The sequence below is a fragment of the Cetorhinus maximus genome, chromosome 32, assembly GCF_964194155.1.
Source record: "Cetorhinus maximus chromosome 32, sCetMax3.hap1.1, whole genome shotgun sequence".
Taxonomy (NCBI): Eukaryota; Metazoa; Chordata; class Chondrichthyes; order Lamniformes; family Cetorhinidae; genus Cetorhinus; species Cetorhinus maximus.
In genome coordinates, this window is record NC_135910.1 from 12,461,018 (window position 1) to 12,486,241 (window position 25,224).

At 46.1% G+C, this 25,224-nt stretch overlaps 1 protein-coding gene across 1 annotated transcript in view; it reads right to left on the reverse strand.

Annotated features, from left to right (window-relative positions):
- Positions 1-25,224, reverse strand: part of npas1 (neuronal PAS domain protein 1) — a 414,556-nt gene that overhangs the window by 158,075 nt on the left and 231,257 nt on the right. The window contains exon 4 of the mRNA XM_078533317.1: positions 12,796-12,878. Coding sequence (XP_078389443.1) covers positions 12,796-12,878 — 83 coding nt within the window. The remainder of the gene's footprint in view (positions 1-12,795; positions 12,879-25,224) is intronic.

Genomic DNA, 25,224 nt, shown 5'->3' on the forward strand with positions numbered 1-25,224 from the left:
AGAGAGAGGAGCAGCGTATCCATTAACAGTGAGAGTGCGAGAGGAGAAGCGTATCCATTAACAGTGAGAGAACGAGAGGAGAAGCGGGGCCATTAACAGTGAGAGAGAGAGAGGAGCAGTGTATCCATTAACAGTGAGAGAGCGAGAGGAGAAGCGGGGCCATTAACAGTGAGAGAGAGAGAGGAGCAGTGTATCCATTAACAGTGAGAGTGCGAGAGGAGCAGTGTATCCATTAACAGTGAGGGAGTGCGAGAAGAGTGAGAGACCATTAAAGAGTGCGGAGAGCGGCTGTTTGGTAAGTAGAATTGGTGAGTATTTCTAATCTTTACAGTAAAAATAAGGTCTTTATTTGTGTTTAGGTCTCTAGTCTTTTTTTTCTCTTTTTCTTATAAATAGATTGTTAAGTATAAGATCGATACTGGTGTGTAAAAAAAAAATTACGATAAAGTGTAAAGAGCAGGGATACTAGAGTAATTAATTAAGTAATTAAATAAAATACAATAGCGATGGCAGGATAGGTGATGTGTTGCTGCTGCAGTATGTGGGAACTGCTGGACACCAAGGTGATCCAGAGCAAACACATCTGTACCAAGTGTTTGCAGCTCAAGGAATTTCAGATCCAAGTTAAGGAGCTGGAGTCTGAGCTGCAGACATTGCGCTACATCAGGGAGGGGGAAAGTTACCTGGACACTTTGCTCCAGGAGGCAGTCACACCCCTCAGATTAGGTCATTCAAATTTGGTCTGTGATCAGGGACAGGAGGGTGTGACTGCAGGTGAAGCAGGTATGGGGGACCCAGGGGATAGCGTTCAAAGAGCCTCCGTCCCTGCAACTGTCCAACAGTTATGAGGTTCTTGCAAGCTGTGTTGTCGAGAGCGGAGACTGCAGGGAGGATGAGCAAACTGACCATGGTACAGGGGGGCATTCAAGTGGGGAAGGAAACAGGAATGTAGTAGTGGGAGGGGACAGTATAATTAGGGGGATAGATACTGTTCTCTGCAGCCATGAGCATGAGTCCCAAAGGCTGTGCTGCCTGCCCGGTGCCAGGGTTAAGGACATCTCCTCAGGGTTGGAGAGGAGCTTGGAGTGGGAGGAGGGATTCAACGTTGTCCACGTTGGTACCAACGACATTAATAGGACTAGAAAGGAGACTCTGCTGAAAGAATTTGAACAGTTAGGAGCTAAATTAAAAAGCAGAACCTCCAAGGTAATAATCTTGGGATGACTACCTGAGCCACGGGCAAACTGGCATTGGGTAAATAAAGTCAAGAAGTTAAATGTGTGGCTCAAAGATTGGTGTGGGAGGAATGGGTTTCAGTTCATGGGGCACTGGCACCACTACTGGGGTGGAAGGAAGCTGAACCACGCTGGGAACAGTGTCCTGGTGAATCGAATAACTAGGGCTGTAGAGAGGGCTTTAAATTAAATAGAGGGGGGGAGGGTTCTGGAGAGGGGATACGTAAGCTAACAAAGCAAAAGGATATGGCAGCATTGCAGGGTCCCTATTTAGGTAATGATACCCAGAGTGTGACAGGAAGGGACAGAGTGTACAAACTTAAAAAAATAACAGCAAATAGGGTCAAAAGGGGAAAAAATGGTAAAAAGGCAAAATTAATGGCTCTTTACTTAAATGCTCGTAGTATTTGGAACAAAATTAATGAATTAACGGCACAAATAGAGGTTAAGGGGTATGGTCTTAAAGCCATTACGGAGACATGGTTACAAGGAGATCAAAGCTGGGAACTAAATATTCAGGGGTACGTGACTTTTTGAAAGGACAGGCAGGAAGGAAAGGGTGGTGGGGTAGCTTTGTTAGTACGATAGCAAGAAATGATCTTGGATCGGAAGATGTAGAATCCATATGGGTGGAGGTAAGAAATAGCAAGGGGAAGAAGATGCTGGTGGGAGTAGTCTATAGGTCCCCTAATAGTAGCTACACTGTAGGAAAGAGAATAAATCAGGAGATAATGAGGACATGTAAAAAAAGGCAGTACATTAATCATGGGTGACTTTAATCTTCATATAGATTGGGAAAATCAAATTGGCAGAGGTAGCCACGAGCAAGAATTCATAGATTGTATTCGGGACAGTTTCCTAGAACAATATGTTGTGGATCCAACCAGGGATCAGGCTATTTTGGATCTGGTAACGTGTAATGAGACAGGTTTAATAAATGATTTCAGAGTAAAAGATCCCATAGGAAACATGGTAGAATTTAGCATTCAGTTTGACAGTGAGAAACCTGGGTCGGAAACAACTGTGCTAAACTTAAATAAGGGTAATTACAAAGGAATGAGGGCAGAGTTGGCTGGAGTGGACTGGGAAAGGAGTTTAGCAGAAAAGACAGATGATGAACAATGGCAGACGTTTAAGAAAATAATTCATGACTCACAACAAGATATATCCCAGTGAGGAAGAAGGATTCTAGGAAGGGGATAAATGAACTATGGTTAACCAAGGAAGTTAAAGATAGTATCAAATTGAAAGAAAAAACATACAATGTGGCAAAGATTAGTGGTAAGCCAGAGGATTGGGAAAGTTTTAAAAAAACAACAGAAGATGAACAAAAAAAATGAAGAGGGAGAAAATAAACTTTGAGGGTAAACTAGCAAAGTAATATAAAAACGGGCAGTAAGAGCTTCTTTAAATATATGAAAAGCAAGTGAGAGGCCAAAGTGAGCACAGGCCCCTTGGAGAATGAGGCTGGGGAAATAATTATGGGGAACCAGGAAATGGCAGAGGAGTTGAATAAATACTTTGCATCAGTCTTCATGGCAGAAGACACTAATAGCATTCCAAAAATACTAAATACTCAAGGGGCAAAAAGGGGGAGGAAATAAATACAATAACTATCACTAGAGAAAAAGTACTAGGGAAACTAATGGGGCTAAAGACCGATAAGCCCCCTGGACCTGATGGGTTACATCCTAGGATATTAAAGGAAGCAGCTACACAAAGAGTGGATGCATTGGTAGTAATCTTCCAAGATTCCTTAGCACTGGAAAAGTCCCAGAATATTGGAAAACTGCCAATGTAACGCCCTTATTCAAAAAGGGAGGGAGACAAAAATAACAGGTAACTATAGGCCAGTTAGCTTAACATCTGTCATTGGGAAAATGTTGGAGTCTATTATAAAGGATGTAATAGCAGAGCATTTAGAAATGCATAATATAATCAAGCAGAGTCAGCATGGCTTCATGAAGGGGAAATCATGCCTGACAAATTTATTGGAATTCTTTGAGGAAGTAACAGGCAGGATAGATAGACGGGAACCAGCAGATGTAATATATTTGGATTTCCAAGAGGCGTTTGATAAGGTACCGCACATAAGGCTACTTAATAAGATAAGAGCCCATGGTGTTGGGAGTAGTATATTAGCACCGATAGAGGACTGGCTGACTAATAGAAGACAGAGAGTTGGGATAAGGGGGGCATTTTCAGGATGGCAACCTGTAACTAGTGGAGTGCCACAGGGGTCAGTGCTGGGGCCACAATTATTTACAATATATATTAATGACTTAGATGAGGGAAGTGAATGTATTATCGCCAAGTTTGTGGATGACACAAAAATAGGTGGAAAGGCAAACAGTGAGGGTGACACAAGGAGTCTACGGAGGGGTATAGACAGGTTAAGTGAGTGGGCAAAAACTTGGCAGATGAAATATAATGTGGGAAAATGTGAGGTTATGCACTTTGGCAGGAAGAATAGAGGAGCTGAATATTATTTAAATGGAGAAAGACTGCAGAAAGCTGCAGCACAGAGGGATTTGGGAGTCCTCGTGCATGAATCCCAAAAAGCTAACATACAAGTTCAACAGGTAATAAGAAAGGCTAATTGAATGTTGGCCTTTATTTCAAAGGGAATGGAATATGAAAATAGGGAAGTCTTGCTAAAACTATACAAGGCACTAGTTAGACCACATCTAGAACACTGTGAACAGTTTTGGTCCCCTTATCTAAGGAAAGATATACTGGCATTGGAGGCAGTCCAGAGAAAGTTCACTAGGTTGATTCCGGGTATGGAGGGATTTTCTTATGAGGAGAGGTTGAGTAGGTTGGGCCTGTACTCATTGGAGTTTAGAAGAATGAGAGGCAACCTTATTGAAACATATAAGGTTCGTAGAGGCTTGACAGGGTAGATGCTGAGAGGTTGTTTCCCCTTGTGGGAGAGTCTAGGAGCAGAGGGCATAATCTCAGAGTAAGGGGGTGCCCATTTAAGACAGAGATGAGGAGGAATTCCTTCTCTCAGAAGGTAGTGAATCTGTGGAACTCCCCACCGCAGGGGGCTGTAGAGGCTGGGTCGTTAAGTTTATTCAAGGTTGAGATAGACAGATTTTTTAATCAGTAAGGGAATCAAGGGTTATGGGGAAAAGGCAGAAAAGTGGAGTTGAGGATTATCAGATCAGCCATGATCTCACTGAATGGCGGAGCAGACTCGATGGGTCAAATGGCCTACTTCTGCTCCTCCATCTTATGGTCTTATGGCCATCAATATGAGCTAGCTGCTAATAGCTTGAGTAGGGAATTCAGGAGAAACTTCTTTACCCAGAGACAGGTGAGAATGTGGAATTCACTACCACAAACAGTGGTTGAGGCGAATAACATAGATCCACTGAGGAAATGTTAGATAAAAAAAATGTCCCTTGATTTGAGAATGGCATCTATTCAGGGTGGCAAGTCCCTGCCACGTGACTGAAGGGGCTGATTCCCGACCCACAGATCTTTGGACACATGCAGCAGGACATCCCAGGAGGTAGTGGGATCCGGAGTGCAGGGCTTGTTTCCTTTTCTTTCCTTCTCTGCCGCCGCTGTGCCTCATCGTGAAACCATTGGGACTTGACGCGTGACACAGCTTGATGGACAAGTCGCCATTTTGAACGGTAGGTAGCGAGTTCCTCCCAGTCATCGAAGGTCAATGTTGCCGCGTAACAAGGAGAGCTTCAGAGTGTCTTCGAAGTGTTTTCTTTGTCCTCCCCTGGAATGTTGGCCATTTGCGAGCTGAGAAAACAGGATCTGGTGGAGGGAGACAATTTCCAACCATGCAGACAGAGTGGCCAGTCCATCTGAATTTGCAGGAGTTTTGCCTGAATGCTTGTGGAGTTGGCTTCAAGAAGGTCACCAATGTTGGATTGGTCAAATTCGGGGATGCAAAAGAGGCCAGGAGCGGAGGAGTTTACAGAGGTAGGTAGGGCTGAGGCCACGGAGGGAGTTGAAAGCAAGGATGAGAATTGTAAAATTGAAGCATTTGTGGATCGGGAGCCAACGTAGATCAGCGAGCACAGGGGTGATGGGTGAATGGGACTTGCTAAGAATTAGGACATGGGCAGCAGAATTTTGGATGACCTCAAGTTTACGTGGGGAGGAGTGACGAGGAGAAAAATTAAGGGGAAATAACACAGTGCCCCTCTTAAACTTCCTTTGTACTATGGAATGGGGTCTGGGTTGATTAAATTAACCATTGAAGGCTAATGGGCTTTTTTAAAATGAAAAACTTAAGTGAAATTTTAATGTGAAAGAACCCCACTCTACCACTCAAATACAATTGTGGTTAATTTTTCAGAATTGAGCCATTTATAATATCTACAGCCTGACAGTGGATTTGGCAATAACTCATAGGATATGCTTGGCGGTTGATGAATTACAGTTTAAAAATTATTTCCACATGCCACTCTGTGCAATTAAGCCTACAGCCTAAAAAGACAATCATAATGACTACTCTCCAACACTAATTAGCCTAATCCATCTCCATTCAGAGAAGCTCACACATAAATGTCAACCTGCAAGTTTCTGCTATCAGTTAGACAATGGATTAATGGGTATAATTTGCCAAGCACTGGTTTTACTTTGAAAAGACCAGGCCTCAGTAGACCTCCAGTGCAACTCAGGGGCTTTACTTCAGATTCCGCCTCCAAATCCACCCTGTTCCTCTCATTTTTCTTGGAGACTTGAGATGACCTCACAGCAGAGCTTAGAATTCTTGTTTTAAAATTCAATTTGGTCGGCACCCTTCGCCCGCAGCCCACTCCTTCTCATGGCCGGTTCCTGGTGCTCCCTGGATTGGTTCCCGGTCTGCCACATGGATTTGAAAATTATCATCCTTATTTTGCAATCCCCGCTCAGCCTTGCCGCCCCCACCCCTCTGTTATGGACTTGATTTTCCAGGCAGCTTTCTCATTAGAAACATTGAACTTTATTTACAGGCTGTAGCAGCAGTTACATGCTTCCATCATGCTCCGCAACTAAAAGAAGAACTCCCACTCTAAGGTTACCCACACTTAGAGCTGATTCGTTCACATTGTCACATGATACTATACAACACAATAAGTCTTAAAGCTACAGTCACTACATTCCTTAAAGGAACAATTACTGCACCCTCCCTATCTCTGTCTCCTCCTTCATGCCCACAACCCTCTGAGATCACTGCACTCCTCCAATTCTGGCCACTTGCTCATCCTTGATTTTAATCGCTCCACCATTGGCGGCCGTGCCTTCAGCTGACTGGGCCCCAAGCTCTGGAATTCTCTCTCTAAATCTCTCTCTCCTCCTTTAAGATGCTCCTTAAAACCTACTATCTTGACCAAGTTTTTATTCACTTCTCCTAGTGCATCATCAGTTCTGACAAAAGATCATCGACCTGAAACGTTAACTCTGTTGCTCTCTCCACATATGCTGCCTGACCTGTTGGGTATTTCCAGCATTAATATATCTCTATCTGGCTCAGTGTCAAAAGCGTTGCCCAATAATGTGTCTGTGAAGCGCCTTAACTATGTTAAAGGCACTATATAAATGCAAGTTGCTGCTATTATTGACACACAACTCTATGGGACACAGACTGGGGGTGAGAGGCATACTAGGATTGATCCCAACACGTGAGTAGAATGTGCTTGCATTTATAATGAAACCTTTTCATATCCTTGGTCTCAAATCAGCTTATAGCTACTGTTGGAAGTCTGTTCACTGTCATGTAATTTGCACATAGCAAGATCCCATGGTAATTTGCCTTTACCGTGGGTTGATGGCGAAATCGTGACTACATCATAACATCTTCTGGAAGGGGTCAGGCATGGTTCAGTGGGTAACACTCTCACCTCTGAATCAGAGGGTTTTATTCTTTCGTGGGATGTGGGTGTCGGTGGCAAGGCCAGCATTTGTTGCCCTTCCCTAATTGCCCTTGAACTGAGAGGCTTGCTCGGCCGTTTCAGAGGTTCAGAGTCTACCACATTGCTGTCTGGAGTCACATGTAGGCCAGACCAGGTAAGGATGGCAGATTTCCTTCCCTAAAGGGCATCAGTGAACCAGACGGTTTTTTATGTCAATCAATGGTCATGATTACTGGCTTTATGTTCTAGCTTTACATTCCAGATCTATTCATTGAATTTAAATTCCACCAGCTGCAATGGTAGGATTTGAGCCCGTGTCCCCAGAGCATTAGCCTGGGACCTCTGGATTACTAGTCCAGCAACATTACCACTACACCACCACCTCCCCAATAGTGTGAGCAAAGCCTCAGCACGTAAAATAGATTGCTACTCCAGATGACAGTCCTGAGGGAGTGCTACACTGTCGGAGGTGCTGTTTTTTTTGGATGAGATGTTAATCTGAGGTCTGGCCTTCCACACAGGTGGACGTAGAAGGTCCCCTAGCACTATTTAAAAGAGTTCTCCCTGATGTCCTTGTCAATATTACTCCCTCAATCAACAAAAAGAGATTATCTGGTCATTATCACATTGCTGTTCATGTGCAAATTGGCTGTGGTGTTTCCTACGCTACAACAGTGACTGTATTTAGCCGTCATCTAAAAAACATGACCTGGTGGTTTATTTAATTGCTGTCTGGGGGAGCTTTCTGTGTGCAACTGGCTGTGGTGTTTCCTACGCTACGACAGTGACCACACTTCAAAAGGGAGTCATTGGCTCTAAAATGCCATGTTCATGAATGGTGCTAGATAAATGCAAGTTCTTTCTTTCTTTCTTTTAAATGATGCGATGGATGGTTTGCTGGCCAGGATTTAACCTCCAATCTGACAGATGGCACTCTGACACTGCAGCACTCTCTCAGTGCTGCACTGGAGTTCTGCATTGCTTTATTCTGTTTCTATTCAGTCCCCACTACCCTCTGTGGCCTGATATTATTCCCCTTGTCAGCCTTGGTGGCTGACTACAAGCATTTAACATGGTACCAAACCTGGTACATTCCTGCTCAAAACCCCACAGGGTTGTGCATTTACCAGCTGTCCTTCACGAGAGGGAAAAGTTCAGGGTGTAAGAGAGAAAAAAAAAAATTAGTAAGAGAGAGAAGGCACAATCCTTTCTATTTTTCTTTCTGTTTTAAAAAAAAATACTCAATCTTAGAGTCATCGAATCATGGAGAAAAGAACAACTTGCATTTATATAGCGCCTTTCACAACCCGCATCCATGACGGATTGCAGCCAATGAAGAGCTTTTGAAGGGTAGCTGCTGTTGTAATGTAGAGCACAGCTGGAGGCCATTCAGCCCTTTGTGTCTGTGACACCTCTTTGAACCAGCCATTTAAGTACAGTAGCCTCCCTCCCCTTCTCTTTCCCCATAAGCCTCACAATTTCTCCCCCTTCTAGTATTTATCCAATTATTATCCCAGCATCCTTTCAGGCAATGCATTCCAGAGCAAAACGACTCAGTGCATAAAACAAATCCTCCTCATCTCTCTTTTGGTTCTTTTGCCAATTATCTTAAATCTGTGTCCTCTGGTTGCCGACCCTCTTGCTAATGGAAGCCGTTTCTACCTAATTACTTGAGCAAAACCACTCATGGTTTTGAACGCCGTGATTAAATCACCCTATAACCTTCTCTGTTCTAAGGAGAACAATCCCAGCGTCTCCATGTAACTGAAGTGCCTCATTCAGGGGGGAGACAGTGGTGTCGTGGTAATAGTAATGTCACTGGACTAGTAATCCAGAGGCTAATCCCCTGGGGACATGGGTTCAAATCCCACCACAGCAGCTGATGGAAATTTAAATTCAATTAATTAACGTCTGGAATTGAAAGCTAGTCTCAGTGATGGTGATCATGAAACTATCATCGATTGCCGTAAAAATCCATCTGGTTCACTAGTGCACTGTGGGGAAGGAAATCTGCCGTCCTTACCTGGTCTGGCCTACATGTGACTCTAGAGCCGCATCAACGTGGTTGACTCTTAATTGCCCCCTGAAATGGCCGAGCAAGCCCGTCAGTTCAAGGGCAATTAGGGGAGGGCAACAAATGCTGGCCCTTGCCAGCGACAGACACAACCCATGAAAGAATAAAGAAATTGGAATTATTCCAGGTGCCGTTCTAGTAAATCCCCTCTGTAATCTCACTCAGGTCTTGACATCCTTCCTGAAGTGTGGTGGCCGAATTTAGACGCAATACTCCGGCCTGACCAGCGATTCCTTAAAAGTTCAGCGTCACATTTCTAACATGTAAATCTGAGAAACAGGTGGAGCTAGTTGTTTCATGCTGTTGTCGTGTGCCGTCGCAACAGGAGTGGTATTTTCCACCAACAGGATGTCACCATCAAGCCAAACAGATATACCGCCTACCTCACAAATGAGTAATGTGGTCGATGAATTTCGGTGCCAGTGCGATTCCGGTTACTTAGGCCATACATCCCAATGATCGGCGGATCGTATCAAGCAGCACATCCCTCCCGCTGTTTGCAGTAGGCAGAGTACTGACCATCCTCAACCAATCCGCGTTTGCAAAACTCAAAACACAAGGCGGAATTTTGCCCACAATGGGTGGACCCGGGAGCAGCCGGGAAACCGACCTCCGCCCACAATCGGGACCCCTGACCGGGTTGGCCAATCGATGGGCAACCAGCGTGAAACGCGCGGCACTGCCGGGGTTGGGGGGGGTGGGGGTGAGGGAGGAGCGCGAGTGCTGAAGTTAGTGGGCGTGCGCAGTAAAAGCTCCCTGGGGCACAGAGCTTCCCTGGGGAGCTGAAGATTTTTATCAATAAAAAAAAAAGACTTTTACAATAATGAAATCGTGACCTCTCATGTGACTCTGTCACATGAGCAGGGACATGTTAAATATGAGTGTGAAAAGTTTTTGATCACTGGCCAAAGCCTCATCCCGCCCGTGGATGAGGTTTCACAAAAAATGCAAAGGCTGCTCAGCCTTTTCTCCCATCTGAATGGTTGGACGGGCAGCGAAAAGTTCCAATCAATTAGTTGATTAAGGGCCTTAATAGGCTGCTTAATTGTCGGCGGACGGGCTGCCGACTCCTGCACGTGCCCGCTGTCCGAAATATCGCACGAGTGCGTGATGATGTTGGGGTGCTCGCCCAATGTCATCGCGCGTCATTTTACGCTCGAGTGTGTCGGGTGCACGCCCGCCCGCCGAGCGAAAAATTCGTGCCAAACGCGCAATGTGATTCCGTGATTGGTCAGCACTTGCTGAACAATCCTGAGTGTGCCAAGAAGTACATTAAAAACCAATTTAAGATTATCAGTTTGGCTCGCAATGTGGCTCGCTTATGCTTGCTAGAAGCTACGTAGATTCGCATGCAGGCACCTGTCCTCTTCAGGCAAAAGGAACATGTCCAGGCATTGCACCTTTTAAAAATTAAACAGAAGCCTGGGGGACAATAGTTCCCTGTTGCATTCTCCATGGCAACACCTCGACCAATCAGAGTCAACTTGCCAACCAGCAGCACCATTTTCTCATGTAGTGTAAATAGTATAAATTATTGCTCCCTTTGAAATTTGGCATTCTTGCATCTGTCCTGATGAGTACGAGATGAAAAGCTTTAACAGCATGTCTCTTTTTTCAACAATATTTCTATGTAAATAGTGATTGGACATTGGGTAAATTGTCACGACAGGCTGTTTTATCTGACAGTATGCGGGAGCTGCATTATCAGGAGGGAGATTTGCTTTGAAGTTCCTTTGGTAATGAACCTGGCACCCAAAGGGGCTCTCCAGCACTGACCCTTCAAGGGTGGAATCAGCAGGAGGGCACCACACCAGTATGGCTAGAGCAGGGTAGGCACAATGCACCACTTCAAACATGTCTCTTGCCCCTGCCCACTCATGGGGACAGTCTCCCACACATCTCCACCAGTGGCCCTATCACCCTATCAGTATATCTCTTTATTCCTTTCTCCCTCCTGTACTTATCCAGCTTCCCTTTGAATTTATCTTTGCTATTCACCTCAACCACTCCCTATGGTAGCGAGATCCACTTCTCACCATTCTCTGGGTAAAGAAGTTTCTCCCGAATTCCCTGTTGGATTCATTAGTGACTGTCTTATATTGATGGCCTTGAGTTTTGTTTTCTCTATTGGGAACATCTTCTCAACGAACAGCCTAGCAAATCCCATCAAACATACGAACGTGCAAATTAGGAGCAGGAGTGGGCCACTTGGCCCCTTGAGCTGATCTGAATGTAACCTCAACTCCGCATTCCTGCCTACCCCCAATAACCTTTCACCCCCTTGTTAATCAAGAATCTATCCACCTCTGCCTTAAAAATATTCAAAGACTCTCCTTCCACCACCTTTTGAGGAAGAGAGCTTCAAAGACTCTCAACCCTGTGAGAGAAAACATTTCTCCTCATCTCTGTCTTAAATTAGTGAACCCTTATTTTTAAACAGTGACCCCTAGTTCTAGATTCTCCCACAAGAGGAAACATCCTCTCCACATCCACCCTGTCAAGACCCCTCAGAATCGTAAAGGTTTCAATCAAGTCGCCTCTCACTCTTCTAAACTCCAGTGGATACAAGCCTAGCCTGTCCAGCCTTTCCTCTTAAGACAACCTGCCCATTCCTGGTATTAGTCTAGTAAACCTTCTCGGAACTGCTTCTAACGCATTTACATCTTTTTTTAAATAAGGAGACCAATACTGTACACAGTACTCCAGATGTGGTCTCACCAATGCCCTGTACAACTGAAGCATAACCTCCCTAATATTGTAATCAATTCCCTCACAATAAATTATAACGTTCTATTAGCTTTCCTAATTACCTTTCGTACCTGCATACTAACCTTTTGTGATTCATGCACTAGGACACCCAGATCCCTCTGAACCTCAGAGCTCCTCAATCTCTCACCATTTAGATATTAAGCTTCTTTTTTATTCTTCCTGCCAAAATGAACGATTTCACATTTGCCCACATTATGCTCCATTTGCCAGGTCTTTGCCCACTCACTTAACCTATCTATGTCACTTTGTAGACTCCATACGTCTTCTTCACAATGTATTCCTACCTATCTTTGTGTCGTCAGCAAATTTAGCCACCATTCCTTCGGTCCCTTCATCCAAGTCATTTACATAAATTGTAAAAAGTTGAGGCCCCAGCACTGATCCCTGTGGCACACCACTCATCACATCCTGCCAACCAAAAAAAGACCCATTTGTGCCAACTCTCTGCTTCCTGTTAGCTAGCCAATCTTCTGTCCAAACCAATATGTTATCCCCTACACCATGAGTTTTTATGTTCTGCAATATCCTTTGATGTGGCATTTTATCAAACGCCTTCTGGAAATCTAAGTACGGTGTATCCACTGGTTTTAAAGATCTCTCTTGGGTCACCCCTCAGCTTTTTCTTCTCCAGAGAAAAGAAACAGTCTGCTCAGTCTTTCCTGATAGTTATAACCTCTCAGTTCCAGCATCATCCTTGAAAATCGTTTTCATTTGCACCTTTTCCAGCGCTTTTTATCATAAGGAGACCAGAAATGTGCACAGTCACGAAGGTTCTCCACAAGGTTTAATGGTTTGGGATACAGTCTACAAAAGAATGGTGAAAGGAATGGGACTTGAGGAAAATGTGTCTTACCTGCAGGATGTGTCCACCTAAGTGCTGTTCAAATAGCTCAATGGCCAAGGAAGTGGGGTTTCCCCTCTGTTGGGTTCCTATTGCTGAATATAAAATGAGAGAGTGTCAGTACAGAGACAATGGACTGGGACTGAAATCCTTATAAGCCTATTTTAACAATTCTGGACCAATTTGGTGTTCACCTTACTTGACAACCAGAGCCAGGAAAATACTAATAAATAATTATGGTCCCATACCAGATGTATAGAACGCTTTGGTCCATTTCTGACAGTCATTTTCCCATGCTTCATCTCAAATTATTGGCTCAATTAGGCAAATTTTGACTTCTGGGACAGAGGGCTTAAGGCTTACTGTGGGGTTTCACCCACGCATCATCCAGGGTGTCACACAAGGGGGGTGCTACATTGTTGAAGGGGCTGCCCTTATGATGAGATGCCAAAACAAGGCTTGCTTGACTGGATGATAAAGTGGTAGCAGTTGGGGTACCAAGTCTGGTTGGACACGTTAGAGGGGAGTTCATCGCATGACCTCCAACCTCCAAGCGCCCTGCCTCCACGCTCTCGTCATTGGTTGCCTGACACAATCATCCTCATGGCGACCCACCTTCCCCCAGCCAATTGGAAAGCGAACAAATTCTTTGTTAGCCAATGGGGTGGTACACAAGACTGTCCGTCAAACAGCCTTTCCCATCCCCCAACCACATCTCCGACATTTTTATAATCAGTATTCAATGACATTTTTTTAGCAATGCACAACTTCTTTTAATGCCCCAGGTTTGGCTCGCAGCAGTGTCCTGGAGATTAAGGTGCAATCTGAAGAGCTCCAAGGCAATCCTGGAGAGTTGGCAACCCTGCGTAGAAGGAAGACAGTTGGTTCTTCTCCTGGAAGAATGTCGAAGGGCAGGTTTGCCTGAAAATAACTTGGGATCGATTCATTTGAAAAGTGCAAAACCTACATTCTTTAATCATTTATTTCTTCTCAGGAACTCAGCACAGTTGACTAAACGCAGACTAGGTGACCACTTTCAGAACACCATCGCTCAGTCCGCAAGCGTGACCCCGGCCTTCCCGTCGCTTGCTATTTCAATCCACCATCTTGCTCTCATGCTCACATTTCTGTCCTTGGCCTGCTACATGTTCCAGTGAAGCCCAACGCAAACTAGGAGAACAGTCCCTCATCTTCCGATTAGGCACTTTACAGCCTTCTGGACTTAACATTGAGTTCAACAATTTCAGACCATGAACTCTGCCCTCCATTTTGATTATTTTCCCCAACCCTGCTCCCTCCCACCACCCAACACCAAGAGCCAGTCTGTAACTTTTCTTACGTTTTGCTTTCAGAGAGCGTTGACCCTTGTTCTGCTATTAACACATTCTGCTATCTGACCTTTATGCCACTATTAACACTTGCCGTAGTCTTTAACACTATCATTGCCGCTCCCTTTGTCTTGTGTCCATGGCATCTTTGTCAAATCTTTCCTGAACTCCCGCCTATCCCTGACCTTCTATTCTGCTTCACCCCCACTCTCAACAGTATAAAACCTATCACACTTCTACCTCTCTTCAGCTCTGAAGAAGAGTCATACGGACTTGTAATGTTAAATCTGTTCCTCTCTCCACAGGTGGTGCCGGACTTGCTGAGTTTTCCCAACATTTTATGTTTTCTTGGGCAGCCATTTTGTTTTGCGTTGGTGGTCAATGAGTAAGGCCTTTTGAGGCAGAGTCCAGGTCCCCCATGGCAGTGTCCCATCACCGTTGCCATGGTGAGCAGTGGGGGAAGGTATCGAGACTAAACGACTAAGGGCTGGACCCACCGAGGGTGGGACGGGAGGTGGATGGGACCCAAACATACCAGCACTAGTCAGCCATTTTTGCCAAGGGCCTTTCGAGGCCCGGTTGGGCTACCCGCCCCCACGAGGTGGCCGACCAATTAGGCTCATTGTGAGCCTCGTAAACCACAGTTAAAAGAGGCCAACTGGGATATTCCAGTCAGCTGTCAGTTTTCCAATGCAGTATGGGGCAATTCAACTCCCTGAAGGTGGGCACCTGGCAGGCTGACATGCCCTCCCTGCCTACCTCCCTGCAGCCAAAGGCCGCCTGTAGAGAGTTTCTCTCGCCTTCCAACTCCACCCACAGTGGTGGCTGGTCAGTGGAATCTGCTTTTTACTCCAAGTATTAAAGAAGTTGGTAAGAGGGTGCCTCCATGTTGAAGTGCCCCCTCAGTTACTTACCCTCTATGGCAGTCTGCTGCTCCACTCGAGCTGGAAAGCCCTCCCAGCTTCAAGGGCCCACCTGCCACCCCATAATCGGACAGGGAGCCTGTCTCCGTGCCGATTTAAGGGGCGTGAAAACCCCAAAGAGGAGCTGTTCCCCCTTTTTGGGGTGGGGGCGGGGGTTGCGGGGACAGCCCCAGCTTCTGTTTCCTACCCACAGAGGGGAAGAAATCCAGCCTACGCTGCCTCGATTCACTGCACGACCTCAACACCAAGCTGTAGGCAGTGGCTCCAAGCCAAAGTCTAACCCGCAGACTTAGAAAATGCCCAGTAATAAACAAATAATTACTTGTAAAATATCAAACGTTTAAGAACAATGGCTTCAGAAATCTTGCTACAGATACAAGCATTCAGCCCATAGTTCTCCGTGCTGACCAGCTCCCCCATTAGAGGAATCCAATCCGCTTCTATTTCCCTTGTTTCTCTTCTCCTATCTTTTAGCCTGTTTATTTTGTCTATTGATTAACTGATTCCCTCTTGGGGACCACAGTCCAGCTGCCTTCAACATCCCAGTCTGTTTTGTGTGAGTACCACTTGCTTGAGGTTCCACCTATCAGGGACATACGAACAAGGAGCAGCAGTAGGCCATTCGGCCCCTCGAGCCTGTTCCAACCATTCAATAAGATCATGGCTGGTCTGATAGGAACCTGAAATCTACATTCCACCTACCCCCGATAACCTATCACCCCCCCCACCACCTTGCTTATCAAGTATCTACCCGCCCCATCCTTAAAAATATTCAAAGACTCTGCTTCCACCACCTTTTCAGGAAGAGTTCCAAAGACTCACGACCCTCTGAGTGAAACAATTTCGCCTCATCTCCGTTTTAAATGGGCGACCCCTTATTTTTGAAGAGCGACCCCCTAGTTCTAGATTCTTCCACAAGAGGAAACATCCTCTCCACATCCACCCTGTCAAGACCCCTCAGGATCTTATAGGTTTCAGTCAAGTCACCTCTTAGTCTCCAGTGGAGTAAACTCCAGTGGATACAACTGAACGGGAGAAGGCTCTTTTCTCTAGAAAACTGAAAGGCACCTGATAAGAAGTCTCTAACATTATGAAAGGAATTGGCAGGGTAGACACAGAGAACAGAGCTTCTAAAACTAAAGGTCATAAATATAAGATAATGGATTCTCCTGCGGCTTTGACAGATGAGTGTTCAGCATGGAGACCAACTGTTCACCCTCTAGGTTGGCGTCATCTCATCTGTTAAATCAGTCTTGATTTGCCGTCCCAATTGCATTTTTAAAAGGCGCGGAGCTTGTAAATGTTGATGTTCAAAGAGACTTGGGTGTGCTTGTACAAGGAACGCAGAAAGTTAACACACGGATACAGCAAGCAATTAGGAAGGCAAGTGGCATGTTGGCCTTTAGTGCAAGAGGATTGGAGTACAGGAATAAAGAAGTCTTGCTACATTTGTACACGGTTTTGGTAAGATCACACCCAGAATACTGTGTGCCATTTTGGTCTCCACATTTAAGGAAGGATATGCTTGCATTGGAGGTGGTACAGCGATGGTTCACTCGATTGGTCCCTGGGACAAGGGAGTTGTCCTATGAGGAGAGGCTGAGTAAATTGGGCCTATATTCTCTGGAGTATGGAGGAATGAGAGGCGAATTCATTGAAACATACACTATCCTGAAGGGGCTTGACAGGTCAGAGACTGAGAGGTTGTCTCCCCTGGGGAATCTCAAACACTGGCGGGGGGGCACAGTCTCAGAATAAGGGGCTGATCATTTAGGACTGTGATGAGGAGAAATTTCTTCACTCTGAAGGTTGTGAATCTTTGGAATTCTCTACCCCAGAGGGTTCGTGGATGTCAATGATTGAGCTTCCACAACCCGCTGGGGTACCAGAATTCTAAAGAGTCACCACCCGCTGAATAAAGAAATTCCTCCTCACCTCAGTCCTATGTGGCCTGCCCCTTATTCTGAGACTGTGGCCCCCCTGGTTCTAGACTCACCAGGGTCTAGTTGAATACATTTAAGGCTGGGCTAGACAGATTTTTGGTCTCCAAGGGAATCAAGGGATATGGGGAGCAGCCATGATCGTATTGAATGGCGGGGCAGGCTTGATGGGCCCTGTGGTCTCCTCATGCTCCTATTTTTTGTGTACATATGAAGTCAGTGTGAGAGGGGTGGGTGAAGGCACTGGCTTTGTGGCGTGGCTTGTTGATTTAGTGGAGAGCTGACTCCGTTCTGCACAAATGTTGAGACTGCTTGATGACAGAAATTCCTGCGTTTGTATCTGTTCAGTGTTTTTTTCCCATATTTGTATAGCTTATCGGGGTTAGATGGGAATGTGGAAATCGAAACACAAGAAGATCAGCCATGATCTTATTGAATGACAGAGTAGGTTCGAGGGGCCGAATGGCCTACTCCTGTTCCTATTTCTTATGTTCGTACCTTGTGGGATCCAACTTATAGGCTCTGAGATTGGCTTTCAGACTGTCTTTGCATCTGAGTTTGGGATGTCCTATGATGTGGGTTCCTGTTTTCTGCAGAATAGGTATGTTGGCCTACATCACAAGGGGATTTGCGTACAGGAGTAAAGATGCCTTGCTGCAATTATATAGAGCCTTGGTGAGACTGCACTTGGAGTATTGTATACAGTTTTGGTCTCCTTATCTAAGGAAGAATGTACTAGCCATAGACAGAATGCAACGGAGGTTCACCAGACTAATCCCTGGGATGATGGGATTGTTTTATGAGGAGAGATTGAGGAAAGTGGGCCTGTGTTCTCTAGAGTTTTGAAGACTGAGAGGTGATCTCATTGAAACCTACAAAATGCTTACAGGGTGGATGTGGATAGGATGTTTCTCCTGACTGCTGAGTCTAGAACCAGGGGGCACAGTCTCAGAATAAGGGGCAGGCCATTTAAGACTGAGGTGAGGAGGAATTTCTTCACTCAGAGGGTGATGACTCTTTAGAATTCTCGTACCCCCAGAGGGTTGTGGAAGCTCAATCATTGAGCACATTCAAGACAGAAATCGATAGATTTCTGGGTACGAATGACACCAATGGATGTGGGGATAACTCGGGAAAGTGGTGTTGAGGTAGCTGATCAGCCATGATCTCACTGAATGGCGGAGCAGGCTGGATGGGCCGAATGGCCTACTGCTGTTCCTATGGCCTTTGGTTTGCGAGAATTCTCCTCGCGAACCACAAGTTCGACCCAGGTATGCGGCAGCTTGCAACAACTTAGGCGTGAGGGATTTTGTTTTGCCTCTTGATGTTGCAGATGGGTCTTAAACAGCAAAGGTGGAATGTGCCTGGTTACTTGGTAGGTTGTCCATGCCTCACAGCCGTAGAGAAGTGACGCGAGAACCGCTGCCTGGTAGACTTTGATCTTTGTTTTGGAACAAACTCCATGGCTACCCCCCAAAGCCTGCGGTGTCAGGGTAAGCCTGCTGAACGCTGAGCTGCTTTTGCCCGATGATGGGTGGTTTCATCATCCAATGTTGGAGAGGATATTCGCAAGAAAGCAGAACCTCTGAACTGAGCTGAGGGGTGGATTAGTGATGTAACCGTGGGGGTTTTGGAGTTTGTGAGCAGGTACAAAATCTCCGCCCTTTTCAGACTTATTGTCAGGACAAAGCATTCTGTGGTTGGGCTTGTTTAGCAGTTAGATGTCCTCTGGAGTGTACACTAAGAAAGCACAGTCGTTGGCAAACAATTGTAATAAATATGAGAAATACACAAATATGAGATAATCACTAGTAAATCCAACGGGGAATTCAGGAGAAACTTCTTTACATGGAGCGTGGGGAGAATGCGGAACCCATCACCAGAAAGAGGAGTTGAGGTAAATCGTACAAATGCATTTGAGGAGAAGTTACATAAGCATGAGAGAGAATAGAAGGGCACGTTGATAGGTAGGGTTGAAGGATATGTTGAGATGAAGGGGGATGGGACGAGGCTCCTGTGCAGCATAAGCACTGGCACGGACCAGTTGATCTGAGAGGCTTGTTTCTGTGCTGCACTTTGCAATAATTTGTTCTCCTCTTGCACATCTTTATTCATGCCGCCCACCTTCGAAAAAAAATACAAGGAACTAAACAGCTGCACCTCACTCAAGCAGCCAATATTCCGGGGTGAGCCAGTGAGAGGCTATTTGAGCAAGGGGGTGGGGGGGATTCATGGCTGAATAGGGGGAGACGGTGGTGTGGTGGTAAGGACTAGTAATCCAGAGGCCCAGGCTAATGCCCTGGAGACACGGGTTCAAATCCCACCACAGCAGCTGGTGGAATTTAAATTCAATTAATAATCTGGAATTGAAAAGCTAGACTCAGTGATGCTGACCATGAAACCATTGTCGTTTAAAAAAAACAAACCCATCTGGTTCACTAATGCCCTTTAGGGAGGGAAATCTGCCATCCTTACCCGGTCTGGCCTACATGTGACTCCGGACGCACAGCAATGTGGTTGACTCCTAACTGGCCTCTGAAATGGCCGAGCAAGACACTCAGTTCAAGGGCAATTAGGGATAAGCAACAAGTGATGGCTTTGCCGGTGATGCCCACATCCCATGAATGGATTAAAAAAAAACTACTTTCTGTTATGCCGGTTCGGACTCTGAGGCGATACTCCCCATAGTCGAATAGCCGAATAGCTAACCGCCAGGCGCCTTCCGGGATGACTTAGATGAGGCACTGCAAGGCTGTTAACTGTCCCCCCATCCCTCCCCCACCTCCCCGGCCTTTGGAGCCAAAGGTCAGCATCACATGCAAAGGAGGCATTAAAAGGCGGCAGAGACAATCAGAATGCCTAATGTTACACTCTGCAGCTTGATCTGCCCGTGATAGGTGCTACAGCTCTGAAACATGGCTCCAGGCCTTTGCACAGAACGTGCGCTGAAAGCTTGAGGAGTCAGAGCTGGTTAAATATTCTCAACAACTAACTAAACAAACAAACATCATGTACCCCAGTCACGCTCCAGTGATTGATTGACTGGCAGGTCTCAGTGGAAACAGTGGTGGATAAAAAAAAAAAGACCCTGGTTTCATCACGTCGCCTAACCAAATAAACAGAACATCAAGCTGAATTCACTTCAGGTTCGGGATGGTGTCCGGGAATTTTTATTTCATTCTCTTAACCGATTTGTCCATATTTGGACTGACAAAACCTCTCCATTGCTTCCCCCCCCCTCCACTCCAGCCCGGTGACCCCCTCCAGCCCTGCAGCCCTCTGGGATATCTGAGATAATCCTCCAATTCCGGCCTCTTGACCGCCCCCCGATTTTAGTCGCTCCACTACTGGCGGCCGTGCCTTCGGCCGACTGGGTCCCAAACTCCGGAATTCCCTCCCTAAACCTCTCCACCTTGAAGACTTAGCAATGTAGGGGAGCGGGAACAGGACTAGGCCATTCAGCCCATTGAGCCTGCTCCACCATTCAATACGATCATGGCTGATCATCCGCTTCAGTGCCTTTTTCCTCACACCATCCCTATATCCCTTTATGTCATTGGCATTTAGAAATCTGCTTTTAACATACAGATGTTCCTTAAAACCTACCTCTGTGACCAAGTCTTTGGTCACCAGTCCTAATGACTCCTGATGTGGTAGGATGCCAAATATTGTCTGATAATACTCCTGGTGAAGTTTCTTGGGACGTTTCCCTGCACTAAAGGCGCTATACAAATGCAAGTTATTGTCGCGATAAATCTTTCAAAATATTTTGACGCTTGAACAAAAAACATCAGTTAACTCTGTTTCTCTCTTCACAGACGCTGCCCGGCCTTGCTGAGTTTTTCCAGCATTTTCTGTTTTTTATTTATATCAGTTCGCTTCCTGACTCGGAGGGAGTGAGGCCATAAGTAGCCTTCAGGGGGGGTCGTTAAAACCGGACGTTCTGTCATTGCGGCCGACGCGCTCAAGCGTGAAATTGCGCGCGATGATGTCGGGTGAGCGTCCCAACGCCATCGCGCACTCGCGCGGTGTTTTGGTCAGCGCGTGCGCGATTCGGCAGCGCACCCGCCAACAATTAAGAGAGCCATTAAGCCCATCAACGGCGCAACGAATGGGGATTTTTTCACTGCCCGTCCAACGTTACAGCCGAATCGGCCAGGCAACCTTTGAGTTTTTCCAGGAAACCTCATCCAAGGGCGGGATGAGGTTTCCATTATTAAATTAGAAAAAAATAGAAATGCATGCACAGAATTTTTAGAACGTCTGTGCTCAAGGCTGTGCTGCTCGTGTTGAGTGGACATTTTTTTTTTCCCGGATTTAAAAATCTTCACTTTGAAGTCTTCAAGCTCTCTTGAGGCAGCTCTCTGCCTTCAGGGAGCTTTCTGTGAGTGCTCCCCCCACGCCCGCGCTGACTTCAGTGCTCGCCCTCCTCCTCCCCGCTCCCAACCCAGGCTGCGCTGACCATACCAGCGCGCGCTTCACGCTGGATGGCCGTTAATTAGCCAGACAGTGTGAAATCGCGGTCGGGGGGGGTGCCAATCGCAGTCGCCCGCCTGTTTCCCAGCTGCTCCCGGACCCCTGACTGCGCCTGCAAGCCAAACTCAAAATCTTGCCCTCTATTTATATTAGAAATTGCTGTGTCCACATTTATAAGGAAAATGGCCTATGTGAACTTGTCATGCTGTAATTGATCAGTGAATTTGCACACGAGCAGGGGAGAGACCTCATCCTGAGTGAGACACAGCCAGAGTGAGTGTGGGTATTGGCAGTTTGGTGCACAGCGGGAATTCGGTGCAGAGGGGAAGAGGTGCTCTTTGCATTTTTTCTTTGCTATCCAACTTCTTAAATCTTCAGAGAGTGGCCTTGCCCTGCTGCAGCAGCAGAGGCTACAAGGGAGAGGAGTGACTGGTAAGTAGTGGGTAAAGTCAGGTCGGTATTTACTACTTTTATCGCTTATAGTTTAAGGTCATTTTGTGGTTTATAGTTTGTATATTCTGTAGTGACGAGGATCAGGAAAGAAGGGCCCTAGAGTAATTGATTTAAAAGGTTTAATTTAAAGGGATAAGTCATGGCAGGAGAGCTCAAAGCTGTGGTGTGCTCCTTGTGCTCCATGTGGGAAACTGGGTACATTTCCAGTACCCAGGACCAGCATGTGTGCAGGATGTGTGTCCAGCTGCAGCTCCTGGAAGCTCGGGTTTCAGAGCTGGAATGGCAGCTGGGGACACTGTGGAGCATCCGCGAGTCTGAGAGCATTGTGGATAGCACGTTTAGAGAGGTGGTCACACTGCAGCTGAAGGGATTTGAGGAAGGAAGGGAATGGGTGACCACCAGGCAGCCCAAGAGAAACAGGCATGTAATGCAGGAGTACTTTGGGACCCTGCTCGCAAATCGGTATTCCATTTTGGAGGCTGATGAGGGCGCTGGTTCCTCCAGGCAGTGCAGACAGAGCCAAACTTCTGGCACAACAAGCAGTCTGTCTGTACAGGAGGGGAGGAAGAGCAATAGTAATAAGGGATTCTATAGTCAGGGGAACAGATAGGCACTACTGTGGCTGTCAACATGACTCCAGGATGGTGTGTTGCCTCCCTGGTGTCAGGGTCCGGGATGTCACTGAATGGCTGCAGGGCATCCTGAAGGGGGAGGGTGATAAGGCAGAGGTCATGGTACATGTTGGTACCAATGACATAGGTAGAAAGAGGGATGAGGTCTTGCATCAAGAATTCAGGGAGTTAGGCAGTAGACTGAAAAGCAGGACTGTAATCTCTGGATTACTCCCAGTACCACGTGCTAGCGAGCTCAGAAATAGGAGAATAGCGCAGATGAATATGTGGCTTAAGAGTTGGTGCAGGAGGGAGAGTCTTAGATTCCTGGATCACTGGGACCGTTTCTGGGGAAGGTGGGACCTGTACAAGTGGGACGGTCTACATCTGAACCACAGCGGGACTAACATCCTTGCGGGTGGGTTTGCTAGTGCTGTTGGGAGGAGTTTAAACTAATTTGGCAGGGGGAGGGGGCACAGAATGTTAGCAGAATAGGGACACATCATAATACAGTAAAACAATCAAGACAGAGGGAATACAGCTGTATTAAGTTTCAAGGGAGTAAGGCAAGGCTGGATGGCCTCTACTTTAATGCCAGGAGTATTACAGGTAAAACAGATGAGTTAAGGGTGAGGATTGACATGTGGAATTGTGATATAGTAGCAATCACTGAGACGTGGTTGAGGGAAGGGCAGGATTGGCAGCTCAACATTCCGGGATATAGAATCTTCAGGCGAGACAGGGGAGGGGGTAAAAGAGGAGGTGGCATTGCATTATTAGTTAAGGAGTCAGTTACTGCAGTAAGGAGAGATGATATCTTGGAGGGAGCATCGAATGAAGCTTTGTTGGTAGAGCTTAGGAACGAAAAAGGGGCAGCCACATTGTTAGGTGTTTATTATAGACCCCAGATAGTCAGCAGGAAATTGAGGAGCAAATATGTGCACAATTCGCGGAGGTGTGTAAAAACAATAACAATAGGGTAATTATATTAGGTGATTTCAACTTTCCCAACATTAACTGGGATAGACATAGTGTTAAGGGTTTGGATGGAGTGGATTTCTTGAAATGTGTACAGGAGAACTTTTTAGGTCGATCTGTAGAGGGTCCAACAAGGGATGGCGCAGTGCTGGACCTAATTCTGGGAATGAAGCCGGACAGGTGGCTGAGGTGGTGGTGGGGGAGCATTTTAGCGATAGCGACCACAACATGGTAAAATTTAAGCTTGTTATAGACAAAGAAATAGACAAGTTGCAAAAAAATGTATTGGATTGGGGGGAGAGTGGATTTTAGTAAAATAAGGCAGGATCTGGCCAAGGTAGACTGGGAACAGCTACTTGTGGGGAAATCTACAGAGGAACAGTGGGAGGTGTTCATAAAGGAAATGGGGAGGGTATAGGCTCAACATGTTCCCTCTAGGGTGATAGGAAGGAGTAACAAGCCCAGAGAACCATGGATGACCAGAGATATTCAGGTTACGATGAGAAGGAAAAGAGAGGCTTTTAGCAGGTACAAGGGGAGCAAATCAGTGGGGGCATTCGTGGAGTACAGAAAGTGCAGGGTGGAGCTTAAGAAAGTAATTAGGAGAGCAAAGAAGGGATATGAGAAAGCTCTGACTGGTAAAAGTAGGGAAAATCCCAAGATATTCTATAAGTATATCAATGGGAAGAGGATAACCAGGGAAAGAGTGGGGCCCATTAGGGACCCAGGGGACAATCTATGGGTGGAGCCAGAGGACATCGGTAGAGTGTTGAATGAATACTTCACATCCGTCTTCACCCAAGAGAATGAGGATGAAGGTATGGAACTCGGGGAGAGAGACTGCGAGGTTCTTGAGCAAATTGATATAGGGAGTGACGAGGTATTGGAGGTGTCGGCAGGCTTAAAAGTGGACAAATCTCCAGACCTGGATGATTTGTGCCCCAGACTGCTGAGGGAGGCAAGGGAGGAGATCGCAGGGGCTCTGACCCAAATTTTTAATTCCTCTCTGGCCACAGGGGAGGTGCCAGAGGACTGGAGAACAGCTAATGTGGTTCCACTATTTAAGAAGGGTTGTAGAGATAAGCCAGGGAACTACAGGCCAGTGAGTCTCACATCAGTGGTAGGGAAACTATTGGAGAAAACTCTGAAGGAGAGAATCTATCTCCACTTGGAGAGGCAAGGTTTGATCAGGGATAGTCAGCATGGCTTTGTCAGAGGGGGGTCATGCCTAACAAATTTGATTGAATTTTTTGAGGGGGTGACTGGGTGAGTAGATGAGGGTAGTGTAGTTGATGTAGTTTATATGGATTTCAGCAAAGCCTTTGACAAAGTCCCACATGGGAGATTTATAAAGAAGTCAAATGCACATGGGATACAGGGTAATTTAATAAGGTGGATTCAAAATTAGCTTAGTTGTAGGAGAACAGAGAGTGATGACAGAAGGCTGCTTTAGTGACTGGAAGCCAGTGTCCAGTGGCGTACCACAAGGATCTGTGCTGGGTCCCCTATTATTCATCATTTATATAAACGACATAGATGACTACGTGGGGGGGAGGATTAGTAAGTTTGCGGAGACACAAAGATTTGGCCGGGTGGTTAACAGTGAGGTTGAGTGTCTTGGGCTACAGGAAGATATAGACGGGATGGTCAAATGGGCAGATAAGTGGCAGATGGAATTTAACCCTGAAAAGTTTGAGGTGATACATTTTGGAAGGAATAATTTGACAAGGAA